Here is a 20,937-nt window from a genome sequence, read left to right on the forward strand (position 1 = left end):
TTCTATCCAGTGGCAGCATCGAGCTCCTTGCCCCCCGTTAAGGAGTAGTTACATTCATACAGTCCTAAAATTACATTCAGCCCTTTGAAGGCAACTGAGAGGCTGATGTGGTCCCCAGTGAAAATGAGTTGACACCCCTGATCTACAGTATAATATATGCATCAGCAACAAGTATTTATGATTTGTGCTTGTTAACATTAGAGTATTTTGAAAGTACATGAAAAGCAGTGGTCACATTTGAAAGCATTGTCAGTAAAATTATGTGTTGTCTTCCATTTAAAGACTGAATTTAAAGACTTTAATATGCATAACTTTCTCAAATTGTGGTGTTTAGAAAGTCATATTGAAGGTCATTATTTTTCTTTCTCAGTTTTAGTTGCATCCCACTTTTAAATTCACATATAGTATTCACTAGTTTCCTTGGAGGTTATAGAGACACGCTTGTTCTAGATTATTGAAATCACTTCAATTTGGTAACCTAAGGAATAAAGATCATGAAAAACATGTTGGGAAAAAGGTTTTATAGAGACAAAAATTGAAAAAAGAGAACAGCAATAATCCAAATAAAAGTTTCCAAACAACTTCATAGTCAGTTTTAACAAGGAAAAAAATAATAATTGAGAGCTAAAATTTAAGACCGTGATTGTTTTTAGTGAATATTTTCATTTTTACAGCACAGAAAATTGTTCGGGGTAAGTAACTTTGTAAAGCATATTAATTTTATCTGAATCCTTCTGGAATTCATTAATATCACTGTATTTTGTGGTTTTACATTTCCTTTTCTTTTTTACATTTTATCTATTATTTTTTTATTGTTGTTCAAGTACAGTTTTCTGCCTTTCCCCCCACCCCTCCTGGTTTTACATTTCTGAACATTTCACAATTTCCTGATAGAAAATAGACTCAAGAAAGTCTATGTTATAAAACAGGCCTGGGTTTGATAAACTTTTATTGTTAGATCAGTTATGCCTTTGAAAATTTTATAGAACATGTGTTTCCTTTGAGGATATACAGAGACATAAAACAGAACATAAACAGCATTGGGATGGTGAAGAGAGTAAGCTTTGGCAGTGGAGTGAGATTCTATAAAATAATAGCAGTAAGTGGAACATCATTGTAATAATGCTCATGCCCTCAGAGTTCGTGGGCACAAACAGAGTTCGACAGGCTCATGTCCTGTCTCCTCTCTTCCAAATGACCTAGGCAACTCAGGTAACTAGTGAGCAGAAATCCTCCTCTACCCCTTTCTGGAGAAAGAGAACCAGCTCCTAACGTCTTCTAATATTTACTTCTTTTAGGATTCACATACCCATGTACTAGAAATATACTGTTTCTAGTCAGTTGTGAGCACAGACTTGAATGATCCTGGTCATTACATTCTTTGCATAGACAGCATTAGCTGAGTTTGCCTGGGAGAAGGAAGCGAACACAAGCCCAGCCTAGATCTGCTAGAAAACACTCTCTACTTTACCTGGGGCAGCACCCTGTGTGCACATAGGAATGAGCCCAAATCTGAAGAATTAAAGAATTAATTGACCCTCAGTCAGAAGAGCAGTGTAAGGAGTAGTAGCTGAATGAGAAAGTAAATCCTGTCACTTCTCGAAACCACTGGCATTTCCCAACTGTATTGTTATCAACTCTGCTAAGGTTAAAAGCAAATCTACACTGATGAAAAATTATTTGAATTTTTTTTAATTTATTGAGTTATTTTTCAAGTACAGTTTTCTTTTGTCAATTTCTCCCATCCCAACCCCCCCCCCCCCCCCCCTCCCTCCCCCCCCCCCCCCCCACAGACCTCATCCCTGTGTCTTTCATACTTGTTCTTCAAAATCCCTCCTCGTTTTTCCCCTTAAATTCCCTTCCCTCTCCCCTCTGGTCGCTGCCCACTTGTTCTCTATTTTAGTGTCTTTGTTTTTATTCTATTTGCTTGTTTATTTTGTTACTTAGCTTCCTGTTAAAGGTGGGATCATATGGTATTTGTCCTTCAATGCCTGGCCTATTTCACTCAGCATAATGCTTTCCAGTTCCATCCATGTTGTTGCAAAGGGTAGTAGCTCCTTCTTTCTCTCTGCTGCATAGAATTCCATTGTGTATATGTACCACAATTTTTTGATCCATTCATTTACTGAGGGGCACCTAGGTTGCTTCCAACTCTTGGCTATTGTAAATTGTGCTGCTATGAACATTGTGGTGCATAGGTTCTTTGAAATTGATGTTTTAGGATTCTTGGGATATAATCCTAGCAGTGGAATTGCTGGGTCAAAAGGCAGGTCGATTTTTATTTTTCTGAGAAAATTCCATACTATTCTCCATAATGGTTGTACCAGTCTGCAATCCCACCGACAGTGAACTAAGGACCCCTTTTCCCCACAACCTCTCCAACATTTGTTGTTTATTGCTTTGTTTATGATGGCCATCCTGACTGGTGTAAAGTGGTATCTCATTGTGGTTTTAATTTGCATCTCTCTGATAGCTAACGATATTGAGCACCTCTTCATGTGTCTCTGGATATTCTGTATGTCCTCTTTGGAGAAGTGTCTGTTCAAGTCCTTTTCCCATTTTTTAATTGGGTTCGATGTCTTCCTAGAGTGGAGTCGTGTAAGTTCTTTGTATATTTTGGAGATTAAACCTTTGTCTGAGGTATCATTGGCAAATATGTTTTCCCATACAGTTGGTTGTCTTGCTAATTTAATACTGTTTTCTCTGGCCATGCAGAAGCTTTTTATTTTGATGAGGTCCCATTTGTTTATTCTTTCCTGTATATCCCTTGCTCTAGGGGACATATCAGTAAAAATGTTGCTGCGTGGAATATCTGAGATTTTCTTGCAGATGTTCTCCTCTAGGACTTTAATGGTGTCACGGTTTATAGCCTCACAGGCCCCCTTTTAGAGAAAAGAGTTCAAGTGGAGGATAGAGGTGAAAGCTTTGAATGCAGTTTTATAACAGTTAATGTAGTGTTGTCTTATACAGTGTTCAGTAGTGTTCAAACCTGATACTCAAATTTTTTATTTTGAGAGATTTTGTATTTTCAAAGCTAACAGTTTTTTTCTTCTTACTTTTTTCGACCAAAGCTAAACCCACAAAGCTGAGATTGCTGAATATAAATTTTAATAATTTTATTTTTGATTTTGTAGAACTTGACCTTTTTCCTGAATTGATTGGAACTGAAGAAATAATCAAGGTATCATAGCTATACTTGATATTCAAATGCTCTAAGATTTAAAAGTTTATTTCGAATTGTTGGTTGAGTTTCAGATAGTGTGTTAATAAAACTTCGGGCTGCATTATTCATTGTAGGATTAGCTGATGAGTTTTGTAGAGAGTCATGCAATTGATTCACATATTTCTTATCTGAAGAAATTACAAGGCACTTTAATTAGTATAGTAAAAATAACAGGGAGATACAAAAGTTTTGGTGATAATGAAAAATGAATTTAAAAATAATTATAAGTTAAAACTCTAGCAATAAATCAGAAATTTTTGACTCAATTTTTTCTAAAACACTAAAATAATGTTTAGCCAATTCTCAGTATTGCTACAGTTTACTTGTAACTAGCTTAACCAATGGTTGATAGATTCATGATAAATATCAGTCTAAATATAAATGAATATATTTTTGCACATTTAATTAGAATATTGTGTTTTGACTCTTTAGATGATGTGTCTACTACTAGCATAATGTTCTTCAAGTAAAGGGGTAATTAAGAATATTTACGAATTTTACCATTGTCTTAATTTTTTAAAAGAGGAAACTTGACTGATGTATCCTATATTTAATCCTAAACCCAAATGTACCATTCATTTAAACCAACATTATATGTTTAAACCCAGGCACTATTGTTAATGTAGTGTGAATGTGCTCATATACATACATATATGTGATAACTGATGCCATTATGTAGTAATAAATAGCAGCCAGATTGTGTTTTCTTTTTCTTTTTACTTTTTTAAAAATTTTATTGATTATGCCATTACAGTTGTTCTATTCCTCCCTTCATTCCCCTCCACCCTGCACCCCCCACCCCCATCACTCCCCCCCCTTTAGTTTATGACCACGTGTCTCAAGTTCTTTAGATTCTATATTTCCCATACTACTCTTGCCCTCCCCCCATCTATTTTCTACCTACCATCTATGCTGGTTATTTTCTGTACCTTCTCCCCTCTTCTCCTTCACCCACTCCCCTGTTGCTAACCCTCCATGAGATCTTCATTTCTATGGTTCCGTTCCTGACCTAGCTGTCCTTTTAGTTTGCTTTTATTTTAGGTGTGGTTGTTAATAACTGTGAGTTTGCTGTCCTTTCACTGTTCATCTTTTTTATCTTCTTTTTCTTAGGTAAGTCCCTTTAACATTTCATATAACAAGGGCTTGGTGATGATGAACTCCTTGAATTTGATCTTATCTGAGAAGGACTTTATCTGTCCTTCCATTCTAAATGAAAGTTTTGCTGGATAGAGCAATCTTGGATGTAGGTCTTTGGTTTTCATGACTTGGAATACCTCTCTCCAGCTCCTTCTTACCTATAGGGTCTCTTTTGAGAAATCCCCTGACAGTCTGATGGGAACTCCTTTGTAGGTGACTGTCCCCTTAGCTCTTGCTGCTTCTAGAATTCTCTCCTTCATTTTAATCTTGGCTAATGTAATTATGATGTACCTTGGTGTATTTCTTCTTGGGTCCAACTTCTTTGGGACTCTCTGAGCTTCCTGGACTTCCTGGAAGTCTATTTCCTTTGCCAGATTGGGGAAGTTCTCCTTTATTGTTTGTTCAGATAAGGTTTCCACTGCTCGCTGTTCCTCTTCCCCTTCTGGCACCCCTATAATACAGATTTTGGAACGTTTAAGATGTCCTGAAGATTCCTAAGCCTCGCCTCATTTTTTTGAATTCTTGTATCTTCATTCTTTTCTGTTTGGTCATTTTTTTCCTCCTTTTGATCCACTCCCTTGATTTGAGTCCCAGTTTCCTTTCCATTACTATTGGTTTCCTGTGCATTTCCATTCATTTCAATTAGTTTACCCTTCATATGTCCTCTAATTTGTGACTAAAATCGACCAGTTCTGTGAGCATCCTGATCACCAGTGTTTTGAACTGTGCATTTGCAAGTTTGGCTATTTCTTCATCACTTAGATTTATTGGCTCTGGGGCTCTGAGTTGTTCTTGAGCTATGTTTTGATCTGTTTGTGCCTGTTATGTATGAGGAGTGGAGCCTTAGTTGTTCACCAGGGGGAGGCCACCCAGGTTGCTGGTTTGTGATGCTGTATGTGGGGGCGGGGTCAGAGAGGGACAATGGCGGTCCCCTCTGCTGCTTCCTGCTGCTGGGGCCTGCATGGTCCATCTCACTGCTAGCTCCTTCACCAGTTTATCTGCACTGGAATGTGTGACTGTGATCAGCCCTCAGTGGGTCCACCACCTTGCGCCCTCAGTGGGTCCGCCCGCTTCTCCACACCTGGGATCCACCCACAGCTGCTGGCATACCTGGGTCACACGCCCGGGTCATTCGGTGGATCTTTCCTGCCAGGCCCTGCTCTGCCGCTGGCTCGGCTCCTCTTACCGGTTTGGCTGAAGGGTTTGTTGTTGTCAGACTTCCATGTAGTTCAATTTTCTGTGGTTTGGCTGCATTTTTGTTGCTAAAACTTTGTTGATTTTAAACTTAGTTGTGCGAGAAGGCGCAGTGCTTCTACCTATGCCTCCATCTTGGCAGAAGTCCTCTGATATTGGTCAATTTCTACTGATTAATTTGTACTCAGTCACTTTTTTCTTATTTTAAGGGACATGGCCTTATAATATTTAATAGATGACAGTGCTAACAAACTGACAAAATCTTGTCCCATATTGCCTTGCCCAGTGCGGCTCAGTAGGATGGGCATCATCCCACAAATCGAAATGTCACTAATTCTGTTCCTGATCAGGGTACATCCCTGGGTTGTGGGTTCAATTGATGCAACCAAATGATGTTTCTCTCTCTTCCTCCCTCCCTTTCCTTCTCTCTGAAAATAACTAAAAATCTTTTCAAAAAGTTATATCCTAGCGCGGGCCTGCAAACCACACGATCGCGGTTCGATTCCCAGTCAGGGCACATGCCTGGGTTGCAGGCCAGTTCCCTGCAGGCCAGTTCCCAGCAGGGGATGCACAAAAGGCAACCATACATTGATGTTTCTCTCCCTCTCTCCTTCCCCCTTCCCCTCTAAAGATAAATAAATAAAATCTTTAAAAAAAAGTTATATCCTGTATGGACTAAAAATATACATTGATACCTTTGGCAATTTAGTTTTCTAAATATATAATTAGACATATTATAAAATGAACAGGCTTTTTTTTAAAGCAAATCCGTACCAGAAAGTATGGGTCTTAGTTGACCTCTAGCCAGATCATTCCTGCGCCATACAGTGACAAAGTGTTCATGAAAGCCTGGGTCACCTGAATTGTGTTTCTTAAGGAAACACAAAATTAAATAACTAGTACTCGAAATATATTTTGGCAAGTTGTCTTTAAAGTGTCTGCCTAAGCCATAAGTGGAAAGTATTTAAAACAAAATGTGAAACAATAAATAAAAACCTCTTAGGATAGCTTAAAAATTGTGATTTATTCTAAATGTATACAAAAATGCTGAATATGCACTAGTTCAGTCTTTGAAATGAGTTGTTTCATTGACATTTTATATCATAATAAGCTAATTGCTAGTTATCTTTTAGCTTGTTGTCAGATGAACTGAAGAGAGAAACATAAAAGCAAGAAAATAATGTTAAATAACATTTGTATTTAAATACAGTATGTTAAATAACAATCCCAGTAAATAAATAGCTTCCTTTCAAAGCTGAAATTAATTTAATCTTTCATTTCATAGCATTAAAATAAAGGCAACTATAAATTTTACATTTGCATTAAGTTTAATTACTTTCTAGAAGGTGGGTAATGAAGGTTACAGGATAGAGGAATGGCTTCTATGGGATGATGCTTTATGAAGATTAACAGTATAATACAGTATAAGATGTTATCAAGATTTAGTTTTTCTCTTATTTCTTTATATTCCATTAAATCTTGTTTGCTTTTCAAAGGAGGAAGAAGAGGAAAAAGACATTGAAGAAGATGCTCTTGTGAATCCTGGCAGAGAGAGTGGCACAAATCAAATAAGAAAAAAGGAACCCCAGATTTCCACCACAACAAACTACAATCACAGAGGGACTCAATACAATGAGGCCAAGACTAACCAACCCCCAACAAGAGGAAGTGAATTCTCTGGAAAGGGTGATATTCCCAACAAATATTTAGATGCTACTTCCCAACCAGTCACCGAATTAGCTCTAGAAAAGGATGTTTCTTTGACTTCACAGACTGTGATCAATCTGCCACCTCACATTCTGGAAGGCACTTCAACTTCTACAACTGTCAGATTTCCACAGGTGAACTTGTCTGGGACTATGGAATCTTTAAGTACAGTTTCTGTAAGGGAATTTCAAGAGGTATCTACTGATATCAGTGATGATGAGCATTTATTGACCAATTTTAAGCTTGATACAGGAGCTGATGATTCTTCAGGCTCCAGTCCCACAACTACTGCTGTGCCCTTCATCTCTGAGATCATATCCCATGGGTATGTATTTTCTTCAGAAAACCCAGAGCCAATCACATATGATGTCTTAACACCAGAATCTATGAGAAATGTTTCAGAAGATTCCGCCTCATCAGGTTCAGAAGACTCTCTAAAGGATCCTTCCACTGATGGAAATGTGTGGTTTCCTAGCACTACAGATGTGAGGACACAGCCCGATGTTGGATCAGGTAGAGAGGACTTTCTCCAGACTAACCACACTGAAACACGCAGTAACAGATCTGAGAAGATAACTGAGTCCTCTTCTCTAGGCCCTCCGGTGTCACAGAGTCCCTCAGCCACAGATATGGAAATGCCACATTATTCTTCCTTTGCCTACTTCCCGACTGAGGTAACACCTCATGCTTTCACTCCATCCTCCAAACAGCACGGTTCAGTTACCACTGTCAACATGGTACACTCGCAGACAACTCAACCAGTATACAACGGTGAGACACCTCTTCAACCTTCCTCCAGTAGTGAAGTCTTTCCTCTAGTCACCCCTTTGTTGCTTGACAGTCAGATTCTCAACACTCCCGCTGCCGCTTCAAGTAGTGATTCAGCCTTGCATGCTACGCCTGTATTTCCCAGTGTTGATGTATCATTTGAATCCATCCTGTCTTCCTATGATGGCACAACTCTGCTTCCATTTTCCTCTGCTTCCTTCAGTAGTGAATTGTTTCGCCATCTGTCTACAGTTTCTCAAATCCTTCCACAAGTTACTTCTGCTGTGGAGAGTGATAAGGTGTCCCTGCATGCTTCTCTGCCAGTGGCTGGGGGTGATGTACAATTAGAGCCCAGCCTTGCTCAATATTCTGAGGTGGTGTCACATCAGACCATGACTCATGCTGCTTCAGAGACACTGGAATTTGGTGGTGGCGGAGCTGGTGTCCTTCATAAAGCGCATGTATTTTCTCAAGTTGAGCCATCCAGCAGTGATGTCATGACGCATGCACATTCTTCAGGGCCTGAACCTTCCTATGCATTATCTAATAATGCAGGCTCCCAACCCCTCCTCACTGTTTCTTACAGTTCTGCAGTACCTGTGCATGATTCTGTCAATGTGTCTCATCAGGGTTCCTTATTTAGCAACCCTAGCCACATACTGATGCCTTGGTCTTCGTTAATAACGCCAACCACCTCATTGCTGCAGCCCACTCATGGCCTCTCCGGTGATGGGGAATGGTCTGGAACCTCCTCTGATAGCAAATTTCTTTTACCTGATACAGATGGTCTGACAGCCTTTAACATTTCTTCACCTGTGTCTGTAGCTGAATTTACATATCACACATCTGTGTTGGGGTATGATAATAAGCTGCTTTCCCAAAGTGACATAATAGATGGAAATCAGACTGAACTGCACATTTCTTCTTTCAGTGAGATGGGTTACCATTCTGAAAGCACAGTCATGCCTGGCCTGTACAATAATGTAAATGGGTTGAATGCATCCTCACAAGAACCCCCCATTTTCTTACCTAATGCAAAGGACATTCCTCCAGGCTCTCTTGCTTATACTACCAATAAACCTTTTGATCATAAGGTTAGTCAAGTTCCAGAAAATAAGTTTTCAGTTCAACCTACACACTCTCTATCGCAAGCATCTGGTGATACTTCTCTTAAACATGTACTTAATGTAAACTCAGAGTCAGCATCCTCTGACCCTGCTTCTAGTGCAAGGTTATCTCCTTCAACTCAACTCTTATTTTATGAGGCCTCACCTTCTTTTAACACTGAACTAGTATTGCTGCAACCTTCTTTTCAGGATTCTGATGTTGACACATTGCTTAAAACTGCTCTTCCAGCCGTACCTAGTGATCTAATATTGGTTGAAACCCCCAAGGGTGATCAAATTAGTCCTACAGTATCCCATCCTGTGGCAGCAGAATCTGCTTCAAGTGAAAACATGCTGCATTCTACACCTGTACCAGTTTTTGATGTACCTCCTGCTTCTAATATGCCTGCTGCTTCACTTCAAGGTTTAACCATTTCTTATACAAATAAGGAATATTTTGAACAAGTTTTGCTTAAAAGTAAAGGTTCCCAGCAAGTGATGCCTTCATTGTCTGGTAATGATAAGTTGTTCCAAACTGCCAGTTTGGACATTAGCCATGCTGTTCCCCCAAAAGAAAGGCAGGCATTTGCTACTCCTGCTTTTTCTGTGGATGGACCTCTGAATACACCTATAAATGAGCTTGTGTATTCTGATGAAGTTTTCACTTCCACCAAGGGTTTCATTGCCAAGGAGGTACTGGCTGGTACTCCAACAATTGTTTCTGATACACTTGTGACTGCTGATCATTCTGTTCCTTTAGGAAATGTGTATGATTCCATTACAGCTCTTTCTCCCAACAAAGATGGCTCTGTTAACACAACCAAGTTGCCATTTCCTTCTAAAGCAACTTCCAAGCCAACTCATAGTGCCAGATCTGATGCTGAGTTAGTGGGTGGTGATGACGAGGATGTTACTGATGATTATGATGATGATGATGGTGACAGAGATAGAAATGGTTTACCTGTAAATAAGTGTATGATATGCTCCTCCTATAGAGAATCCCAGGAAAAGGTAATGAATGATTCATACCCCCAGGAGAACAATCTTGTGGATCAGAATAACCCAATCTCACATCCACTATCTGAGAAATCTGAAGAAGAAAATAAAGTCACAGGTGTGCCCTCAGAAAGTCAGACTGATATGGACAGAAGTCCTAATAAATCACCATTAACAAACATGCTCTCCCAAAAGCACAGTGATGGAACACAGGACAATGACATTCAGACTGGTGTCCTGCTTGCTTTCATCCCAGAATCTAAAGCCTGGGCAGTTCCTACAAGCGATGAAGAAAGTGGATCAGGGCAAAGTCCCTCAGATAGCCTCAATGACAACGAGACTTCCACAGATTTCAGTTTTCCAGATGTCAATGAAAGAGATGTTGACGGGGTCCTGGAAGCAGGTGACTCAGAAATGACTCCTGAGTCCCCAGAGTCCTCCACACCAACTGTTACTGGCAGGCACTCAGAAGTGTTCAACATTTCAGAGGCAGGTTAGTTATGGATCAAAGGGATAGACTGAGGCATGATGGTGTTCATTCTCAAAAAAAAATAGAAAAACATGAAAGATAGAAATTTGGTAAAATGGCACATTAATTTTTAATCAAAACATCTAATTAGTTTACATTTTCAAAGTATGATTTTATTCATTACTTCAAATGAATGCTCAATATACTTTTTTATTATTAAAGTATTGTTGGCATATTGTGTTGTGTGTTTCAGATGTACAACACAGGGATTTGACATTTATGTACCTTACCATGTGATCACCATGACAAGTCTGTTAGTGGTCCATCACTGTGCAGTGTTATTACCATATCACTGACCCTGTTTCCTGTGTTGTACACACATCCCTGTGCCTTATTTATTTCATAAGTGGAAGGTTGTGCCTCTTACTGCCCTTCACCTTTCTCATCCATCTTTCTGTCCCCCTCCTCTCTGACAGCCATCAGTTTGTTCTCTGAATCTACAAGAAAAAGTTCTGTTTGTTTTGGTATTTACTTCCCTGCAAAGGAGATAAACATGTTTATTTATTGTCAACTTTTCATATTCTACAAGATTCCTGTTATATGTGGGAGCAATTATGTGTTAATACATTTTTAGTATACTGATTTTTAAATGATATATTAGAGTGTGCTTTTTTAGGTTATTTTAATTTTCATACTTACTCATGCTCTAAAATAAGTTGTAAACAAACTCTATTAAATTAAAAAGTGAATTATAAGTTCTGAGAGTTATATAAGCACCTCTCTGTACTCTGCCCCATGAAAAGGAATTACATAATTTGTACTGCATAGCTTGGGAGCTGTAAGAAAAGTTCTATTACTAAGTTTGGAGAGTAAATGGTAAGATTTTTCTTTAAACAAGGTTTTAATTTTTAAAAATTGTGACTCATTACCTTAATGCTGCCTAAAGGGGGCAGTGTAAACTAACAAAACACTGTATTTTGTACTTGTTAAACACCTAAGTTAAATAACAGGCATTAATGTGCAGTGTATGCATAGGTATTATATGACAGGATGTAAGACACTAGAGCATTTTCTGTAGAAAGGCATTTCATTTATTAATGTATGTTATGCAAATTAGTTTATTGGCCAGGTGTTTCTTACAGCATGTTACTGGCAATATATATAATACAGATGTTTGCTTTAAATGCCAAAGAAAGGGGAAATTCAATACCATTAAGCATATAAAATACTAGGTAATTTTATCAAATTGATCATAAGAATTTTATAATTTTTTAAATTTTAATTTTCAGGCACTTTAAGTTTAAAATGAAAATATTTAAATCTTAATAGTAAGTTAAAAGACAGGCTAAAGTAACATCTTGAACTATTGTTCTGTAAAGGTGAATATTTGTGATCCAAAACATAGACACTAATCTCATTAGGATATTTTCTCTCTTTTGTGATTTGTTGTTTCCCTTCAATTAATTGTAGATTTTTCTTTCAATATAGCAGCAATGAAAAGTTTGTACATTTTAATAGAGAAATTGTCTAAGTATTCTGACTTGATACTATTTACCATTGCATTCCACTTTAAAAATTTAAACCTTATGTGAGAATTAATAATGAACCAATAGGTCATCATATTTACTAGGAATGAAAATATATGTAAATTTTTCTTGAAAATGAAAAAAAATATTTTTCATTCCAACTATAATAGTTTTAAAAAATGTTTAATTAGATGTCTCAGAGAAACATATTAGGAGTCCACCTGCTTTTCTGTCTCGCTGGGCAGTGACATTAGTGAGATGTTCTTGGTAGATTATCTTCTAGAGGGAGACAATATATAGGACATACCAAGCTTAGAGTTAATTGACTAAAGTTTAGCAATTTCTCTTCAATAAATCTTACCTAATTTAATTGAGAATATGTTCTCCCACAGGTGAGGAGAAAACAATATGAATATTGCATCCAATATCATCAAGTAACTTAATTTATGACTTAAATGAGATAGAACAAGATTAGGGAAGTTATGGCCTGTTGTTAATTCTCCATCTGTAAAAAATCATATGTAGTATGTCATCAAATAATTGAATATGCCACTTTATCAAATGTATATAAACTAATTCTAAAACTTATAATTTAATTATGTATTTTTAAAATGTAGAATAACTTATAAGACATGTTCATCAAATAATATAGGTAAGCCGAATATGAGTATGTGCAATATATGACTGCATACGCCGAGACCCAAAGACACTGGATTACATGGTTCGGGTCAGTTAGGGAAAGTGAGACTGGAAGCCTGGGTGGCCGATGTCTGTATCTTAGCACTAGGCTTTCACGATTGTAGACGTTAACTTATGTGTATAATGCTTAATTTGTAATACCAAAATTATACTGTTTTATTCTGAAAGGGTACTTTAAGGTATTAATCTTAGTGCTTTTTTCCCTAATTATCTATTAGTAGATTCTTATTATTTAGTTAACTCACATATTCTACTGAGACATATAAAAATAATTATTTTAGTCTCAACTAATGGATATAAAAATCAAGACAATGAATTGTCATAATATACAAAGCAATTGGTCGATTGTGTGCATTTTCATATAGTATCCCATCTGGAATAAAATGCCTAGGTTTCATAACATGTAATTACCATGGATTTATCATTCTGTCTTCTCAATTGAAGGGTTTATTTTTTTTCAGATTTTTTATCTTATTTTTATTTTTTATTGTTGTTCAATCATGATTGTCCCCATTTTTCCCCCATTACTCTCCCCTGCCCTACCCACCCCCACCTCCCACAGTCAGTCCTCCCCCGACCCTGATGTCTTTGTCCATGGGTCCTTTATACATGTTCCATGGTGACCCTTCCCCTTCTTTCCCTCATTACGCCCTCCCCCCTCCCCTCTGGTCACTGTCAGTTTGTTCTTTATTTCCAGGTCTCTGGTTTATTTTAAAATTCAACATCCCAGGAAACTTAAAAGAAAATATTTACATAAAAGTATATGTGTTCACAAGTGTATGTATATAGTGTATATGGCATATACAGTAATTTGTTACATGTTATATGTTATATCTTATATAGCACATTATGATCAGACATATCTCATACATATGTATGCACATCTAAAATGAGATATTTGTGCATCTATATATACTAATATACATATTGTTATGAATATTTGTAGCCATTGAAGATCTATGTTATTATATAAGCTAGCTTTGTATGTAAATTAATGTATGGCATTGGTTCTCAAACTTGAATGTGAACCAGAATCACTTGGAGGACTTGCTAAAACAGATTTTTGCACCTTACCCACAGTTTCTTCTTTAAAAAAATTGTAATGATTTTCAGTGAGAGAGGAAGGGAGAGAGAAACACTGACTCATTTTACTTGTTTGTGCATTTGAATCTTGTATGTGCCCTGACCAGGAATCTAAGCCACAACATTAGTGTATAGGGATGACCCTCCAACCAACTGAGCTACCAGGCCAAGGCCTCACAGAGTTTGAGTCAGCAAATCTGGGTAGTTAGGACAAGCCCCAAATTTGCATTTTTAACAAGTTCCAGATGAAGCCAGTGCTACTATTCTGGGGACTGCACTCCAAGAATGACTGATACAGATAACACTACAGGGTACCAGGTACCAGGGACTTTCCTAAATGGGTGATTTCATTTATTCCCCACAGACTTTCTATTTAGATAACGATGGTTACAGGAGAAAAATGCAAAGACAATTATGTATAAATCAAGGTGCCTTTGTAAATTTCATAAAGACATTTTTAATGCATTCACCATCAGATTAATTCGTTTTTTAGATGAACCTCACCATAATACATGATTACCAGAGCACATGATTAACAAAATAGAAAGTAAGCTTGAGGCTTCTGTCACAGGTGTGTTAATTACAGCTTAGGTGTCAGTGACTTAGACTATTTCCACTTTTCTGTTTTATGATTTTTAGGCACATCTTTGAATTCTATATTTTTCTAGCTAATGCTTCCATTGTTATAAGAACAAACATTTTGAGAAATTTGAGTGACATTTATATGCCTTTGACCCCCATGAGTAGATTAATTTCTTGGCCGTTTTTACACTATCAAGTTACAGAAGGAGGCTATTGTTTTAAATCTTAAGTTCTCTGCATTAGACATATTTTAATGCTATGTTTAAGCACTTTTGTTACTCTAAAAATATTTAAAATTCAATTGAACCCTTTCATCTCATATCATTAATAGTAAGGTACTTAGTATAACAGCACCAAATGTGCCATTTGTGTAGGAAGCAATGTAGACTTTCACAGAGAATTTAAATGTAGTTCTTTCAAAACTTCTCCAGGTGGACAGGCAGTGGCGTCAGCAGCATCCGTCGTGGCAGAGCAGTTCTAGCATTCAGGCCCCTTCGTTTCCCACTGCAGGCTCCTTGAAGCAGAAGGAAGGTGGTGACTGGCCACTGACCCCCTGTGGCTGTGAAACTTTTCAGCAGCTGGAAAGGATAGCTCAGGAAGCAGTGACATTGAAAGTGCTAGAACAATAGCACACCTGCTTGGTCACAATAAATAGTGTTTTGTCATCTTTTAAATGAACCCAAGGAGAGAATTTAGCCTTTTTCATAAAAGATTTTTATCCATTACCATTTATCCCCCCATACCCTCTTACACCCCTCTGTGGTCCACGTCCATGAATTCTTTTCCCTTTTTTGCTCAATCTACTTACCCCACCCCAACCCCAGAGCTGTTGGCCAGCTCTCCATCTATGAATCTGTCTCAGTTTGCTTCTTAGTTTAGTTTGTTCATTAGATTCCACATATGAGTGAAAGCATATGGTATTTGCATCTCTCTGAGTGGCTTATTTCAATTAGCATAATGCATCCTACATTTAAATTTTAAATAATGTGCTGATTATCTTAATTAAGGGTCATTTTGCTGTGAGAAGGGTTATCCTAAAATTCTCTTTCAATAAAATTATTAACTACTCCTAATTATTTACCTGATTGCAGGCTTTAAAATAATTCCTTTAAAGTTAAGTTTGGAAAATCAAGATTTTATATGGTGATTCAGTAAGTAGCACTGTTTTCCTGATTGTTTTTATTTAAACGCTGGGTAGTTTTCTTATTTTAATAATTCCATTTGCCTTTTAACAACCTTTTCAAGTCAGTATTATGCTCATTTCTTGCCATGACTCTCATACCTGGGTGCAAATCTCTGTTAGGATGTTTTAGGTCTTTGGGTCTGATGACCCACCTTATTTTTAAATTTTGTCATACTTAAATTTGCTTGAAGTCATAGACATTCTTTGCATCTTACAGTCAAAATTTTAAAGGTGGGCAACAGATGAAGATGGCAATTATTTAGTTGAAAAATGTTGTAACTTAAAGTTTAAATATCAACTCTCTCCATTTTCTCCAACACAGAAGCCAGTAATAGTAGCCATGAGTCTCGTGTTGGTCTAGCTGAGGGGCTGGAGTCCGAGAAGAAGGCAGTTATACCTCTCGTGGTTGTGTCAGCCCTGACGTTTATCTGTCTAGCGGTTCTTGTGGGTATTCTCATCTACTGGAGGTAAGTCGAGTGTTTGTTTTGGGAATGTATTTCATAAAGCTCAGATTTTTGCCTGTTTTATACTTGAAAGTTCTTCAAAGCATATTCAAAAATCCTTTTCCTTGAGTGCTACCCTTAATTTATCCAGGCAACTATGAATAGGTGAATTTATAATCCAGAGACATAATAATAAAGGGTTTGATTTTTCTTCACACTAAAGTCAAACAATTGAAGGTAAAATGGAGGACCTTTGGTTTTGTTTTATATAATACAGTATCTTGACAGTTGCACTTTCATATTAATCTAACATTTAAAGTTATCATTTAGGAAAACATAATTTTGTAATCTTCATTTGAGGATATGCTTATTGATTTTTGGAGAAGAAGGACAGGAAAGAGAAATATCAATCAGTTGCTTCCTGTATGTGCCCCAACTGGGGACTGCATCCACAACCTAGGTATGTTCCCTGACCAGGAATCAAACCCACAATTATTTGTGGTGTACAGAACAACACTCCACCAAATGGGCCACCGGGCTAGGGCAGGAACAACAGAGCCAAATGACCAGGGCAGGAAAACATAATTATTGATATAGTAAAAATAATGTTTTAAGAACAGAATCTTTTATGAGAGGCACATCAACTACATACTAATAACAAAGAATAATACCCTACTCTGGCTGGTGTGGCTAGGTGGATTGAGTGCTGGCCTATGAATCAGAGGGTCCCTGGTTCACTCCACAGTCTAGGGCACATGCCTGGGTTGCAGGCCAGGTCCCCAGCAGAGGGGCACATGAGAAGCAACCGCACATTGATGATTCTATTCCTCTGTTCTCCTTCTCTTCTCCTCTCTCTGAAAATAAATAAAATCTGAAAATAATACCCTATACATACAAGTAAATATCAAGCATTTCAAATATAAATATAATTAGAAAATAAACTTAATGACTATATTAAGATACCTGTGATTTTTAAATTTATTTTAATTTGCCTTGAGGACAAAAGTAGCTTCATTCTAATCAATCACCTACTAAAATGTTTGAAAAACAAGGAAAATTGCAGCCCTCATTAGCTTCCCACCCTATAGCAAGATGAACACACAGTAAATTAGAAAGTTGAATAGGGATACAATGTAAGTAGGATCAGTGTTATGACTGGGTCTGTTGCAAAACAAGGACTTTATGATAATATAAGGAATCATATCTGTAAACTAAGAAAGGGCATAGCTTAGTACTTTATACTTCTGTTTTAAAAAAAGATCTTCATTCAAAAGATCTAAAATTAACTACTCTTTGCTTAGTAACATTCTTCTATAAGTACATATCACCACTTTTTATGTGTTATCCCAAAATGCATCCTCTCATTTCATTCAGAAATATTTATTGTGTGAATTGACTGTTTTCCATGTACCCAGGGCTATGTTAACTACTATAGGAAAATATTCAAAAATGGATGGAAGAGCCCTGGCTGGTGTAGCTCAGTGGATTGAGCATGGGCCTGTGAACCAAGGGGTTGCTGGTTCGAGTCCCAGCGGGGGCACATGCATGGGTTGTGGGCCTCGTCCCCAGTGAGGGGTGTGTGGGAACTGACGTTTCTCTCCCTCTCTTTCTCTTCCCCTTCCCCTCTATCTAAAAACGAAAATTTAAAAAAGAATGACAGTCACTCCTGTTAAGAAATTTATGCTTATTGAAGCAAAATAATTTTTCATGAAAAGTATCTAAAATATGACAAAAGTATATGCATGGCATTCAAGCCTCTAAAGCTAAAAGTTTTAAAAGAGATAAAGGTAAAAGAGACCAAGTGATCTTAATAGGCCAGAATAGGCAGGGTAAATATAAAATGTCGTGCTTGAGCTGGGTAGAGTTCAGAAAGTGCAGGCAAGGGAGAAGGGCATTCCAAGCAGGAGGGAAGAAGGCTGGGAAGCAGGATGAGCTGAGTGCATCTGAGACAGTGAAGCCTACGGCATGTCCCTACGTGTGGTTGCACATTGGTTGGCTAAGACGGAATGATTTCATGGCCAGCTGCATTTCCTACCTGACTTCCTTTATAGAACAGAGTAGACTGCAGATCACACTTTCATTATCCTACATGGGTTAAGTGTCTTTTTCTCCATAACTTGATGCAAATGAAGATGCTTTCTTCAGTAATTTCTATAGTTGTCAAGACTCTTTTCACAGAAGATTCCATGCTCAACCAAGTCCCAAGAACACATACAGAATTCACAAATGTTTGCTCTTCATATTGCTTTTCTCCCCACTGGGCTTGTTATCCCCCCTTCTTACCAACATTGATATCACGTTTATTTAGATGACTGGTTTACATCTAATCTAATTTTCCCTGCCAATCAATTTTTGAAGTTAGTGGGAATTGGAGTTAAACAAACTCAAAATAAGATGGAAAACAGGACCAAATGCTACTTCATAGTAACTAGTGATAGAATAAACTTCCAATAAAGATGTCAGATGGTTTAAAGTTATAACATGGAAATAATTACGAGTCTTCTAATGCTTTTTTTTGTGAAAAGGGAGTCGCTAATACTTTTATGTATTTATTTTATATCTATCAATTGTTCTGACTGGTAAGATTTGTCACTTTTACTTACCTATTTCAAAATTTAATATATCTGCCATAACTCACACCCACTTGCAGTGAAATCACTTTGAAATGTGACTTTTTATATCAGTAACCCAGTAGGACTATCATTTACTAAATTACCAAATGCTGGTGTTAGTGCATTCTTCAGGATTTGTGTGAATTATTCAAAATCCAGTGTAGGTGCATTTGTAAGCAAAATGATTGCACTAGCCAATTTGGAAACGCTTTAGGCCTTTCTGGAAACTGCAGCCTGAAGAAAGGCCTAAATTCACACCAACGAGAGTCCGAAAGGTAACATGGCGCTTAGAAGTGTTTCCAAGTTTATATATTTAAACATTTTCTTATCCTACTTTTTCAGGAGAAACTGTAACCTCGGATGTTATGATAAATCCTCTCTTTTGTCCGATTTACCTAACTCAAGGTGGCTCCCCATGCTTTGTATAAACCTGGAGAGAAAGCATGTTGTAGCAAGAAGATAGGAAAAAATTAGAGGTGATAAAATCTGGGTGCCCCTCCCAGTTCAACCTGGCATTTCCTATATGGTCTTGGGCATGTCACTGACCCACCTAGGAATTGGTTTTCTATTTTTGCCATTCAGTGGGAAGGTTCACTAGATCATCATAAAGATTTCAGTCATAATTTCTTCCACGTTTTTGTTATGAATACATTCTGATGAATATTGTTTCATATGTATATATGGGTCTATAAAATAGAATAATAATTATACATCCCTAGCTTTCAATTCCAATGCTTACTGTGATGAAAAGGTGTAAATTAAATAATCAGATTAACATTGATTGATGGGACCTGTGTCTACAAGTTTAAAACAGTCGGCACTTTTTTCTTCATGGTTGAGTGATAATTAGCAGGAGACATAGTTATCAACACTTAGCACATAGATGTGAAGATATTCACTGCTTATACAGAACAGATGGACTATAGATATTGAATCTTTTCATGCCTTAAGTAGTATGACTTGATATTATTTTCCAGATGTTTTAAGGTATATTTGCATGAGCCAAGATACAAAATTACTTCAATAAGGAAGCTTTTCAAAAAGTTGTTTTTAAAGAAGACAAATTTTTTAGAGATTTTTTAGTAATTAGAATCTTAAAAAATACCACAGATATATTCAGTAAAACAACATTGCAACAAAAACCATGTGGAAAGGAACTGTCCATAGACACATTGTTTTGGCTGGGGCTGGAGTTGTGGGGGAAAGAAAAACATTTCATATTCTCTCTTGATCTTAAATGCAAGTTTGTGGGCCATCAAGTGGAGCTACCACCCCATAATAGCAGCCTCCCAGCATGTACCATGCTGCTATTTAAGTAGAAAGTCACTTCCTAGGTGAAACTGTCCTATACAGTACACCAAAGCAATACACAGATGCCCTTCATCCAGAATTTAGCCTGCACTGTTTTAATTTTCACACTTTCAAGCTTTTGGGTATGATTTATCAGGTTCTTTTTTACTAGTTAATGCAAGTAACATTATTGAACCACTTATTTTTTAAAGCGAAAGAATATCTGCTTACATAGCTGGGAAAAGTAGAGTTGTTGTTTTAGCAACATGTTAGAATTCAACACCAATATGCTTTAATTTAGCTTTCCTATGTTGAGATTCAGCCTTCTTCCCATTCTCTGAGACACATCCTCTATCTATTTATCCATCCACTGAACCATTGATTCATTCATCTTTTTCTAGCTAATGTTTTGAGATTTTAAGTTATTTCATTTGAGGATCAGGTAGACAAGAGAGTCTAGAATGTATCTGTGGATAACTTACGGTTGGTGGTTTTACTTGCTCCTGAAACTTCATCTCATCCTTCAACATTTCATACCTGTTATACTCCTGTTGGGTTTACATAAATCAAAAGACATAGTCCCATATTCCTTAAAAATGTAATAAGCACAAAACAAATGTATTGTAAAATATATGCTCATTATTTCCTCACTTCTGTCATTAGTGCATTATCATATTTACAGTATAAAGCTGCCTGCTTTCTCATCAAAATGTTATCACTGTGGAAATTTTGTTTTTACATGGTCATAGCTGGCTGCCCTTTCCTAGAAGCTGAATATGCTCAGAAGGACCTAGTCACAAAAATATTGAATGAAAATAGCTGTGAACACGCATTCCTTCCCACTGTGATCCTGTCTAAGGTGGCAAGATGCTGGTATACAGCCACAGTGGAAGAGTGACTAGGGTATTGAGGTGTTCTA

At 37.2% G+C, this 20,937-nt stretch overlaps 1 protein-coding gene across 3 annotated transcripts in view; it reads left to right on the forward strand.

Annotated features, from left to right (window-relative positions):
- PTPRZ1 (protein tyrosine phosphatase receptor type Z1) overlaps positions 1-20,937 on the forward strand; it is a 187,676-nt gene that overhangs the window by 132,964 nt on the left and 33,775 nt on the right. For 2 of the 3 annotated variants that reach the window (XM_053669974.1, XM_053669975.1), the window contains exons 11-13: positions 3,135-3,181; positions 7,051-8,032; positions 15,996-16,140. In XM_053669974.1, coding sequence (XP_053525949.1) covers positions 3,135-3,181; positions 7,051-8,032; positions 15,996-16,140 — 1,174 coding nt within the window. Of the gene's footprint in view, positions 1-3,134; positions 3,182-7,050; positions 10,625-15,995; positions 16,141-20,937 lie in introns of all 3 variants that reach the window. The other variant, XM_053669973.1, reaches the window with a different exon arrangement.

Source organism: Artibeus jamaicensis, unplaced genomic scaffold (genome assembly GCF_021234435.1).
Source record: "Artibeus jamaicensis isolate MK-2021 breed Jamaican fruit bat unplaced genomic scaffold, CSHL_Jam_final contig_540, whole genome shotgun sequence".
Classification (NCBI taxonomy): domain Eukaryota; kingdom Metazoa; phylum Chordata; class Mammalia; order Chiroptera; family Phyllostomidae; genus Artibeus; species Artibeus jamaicensis.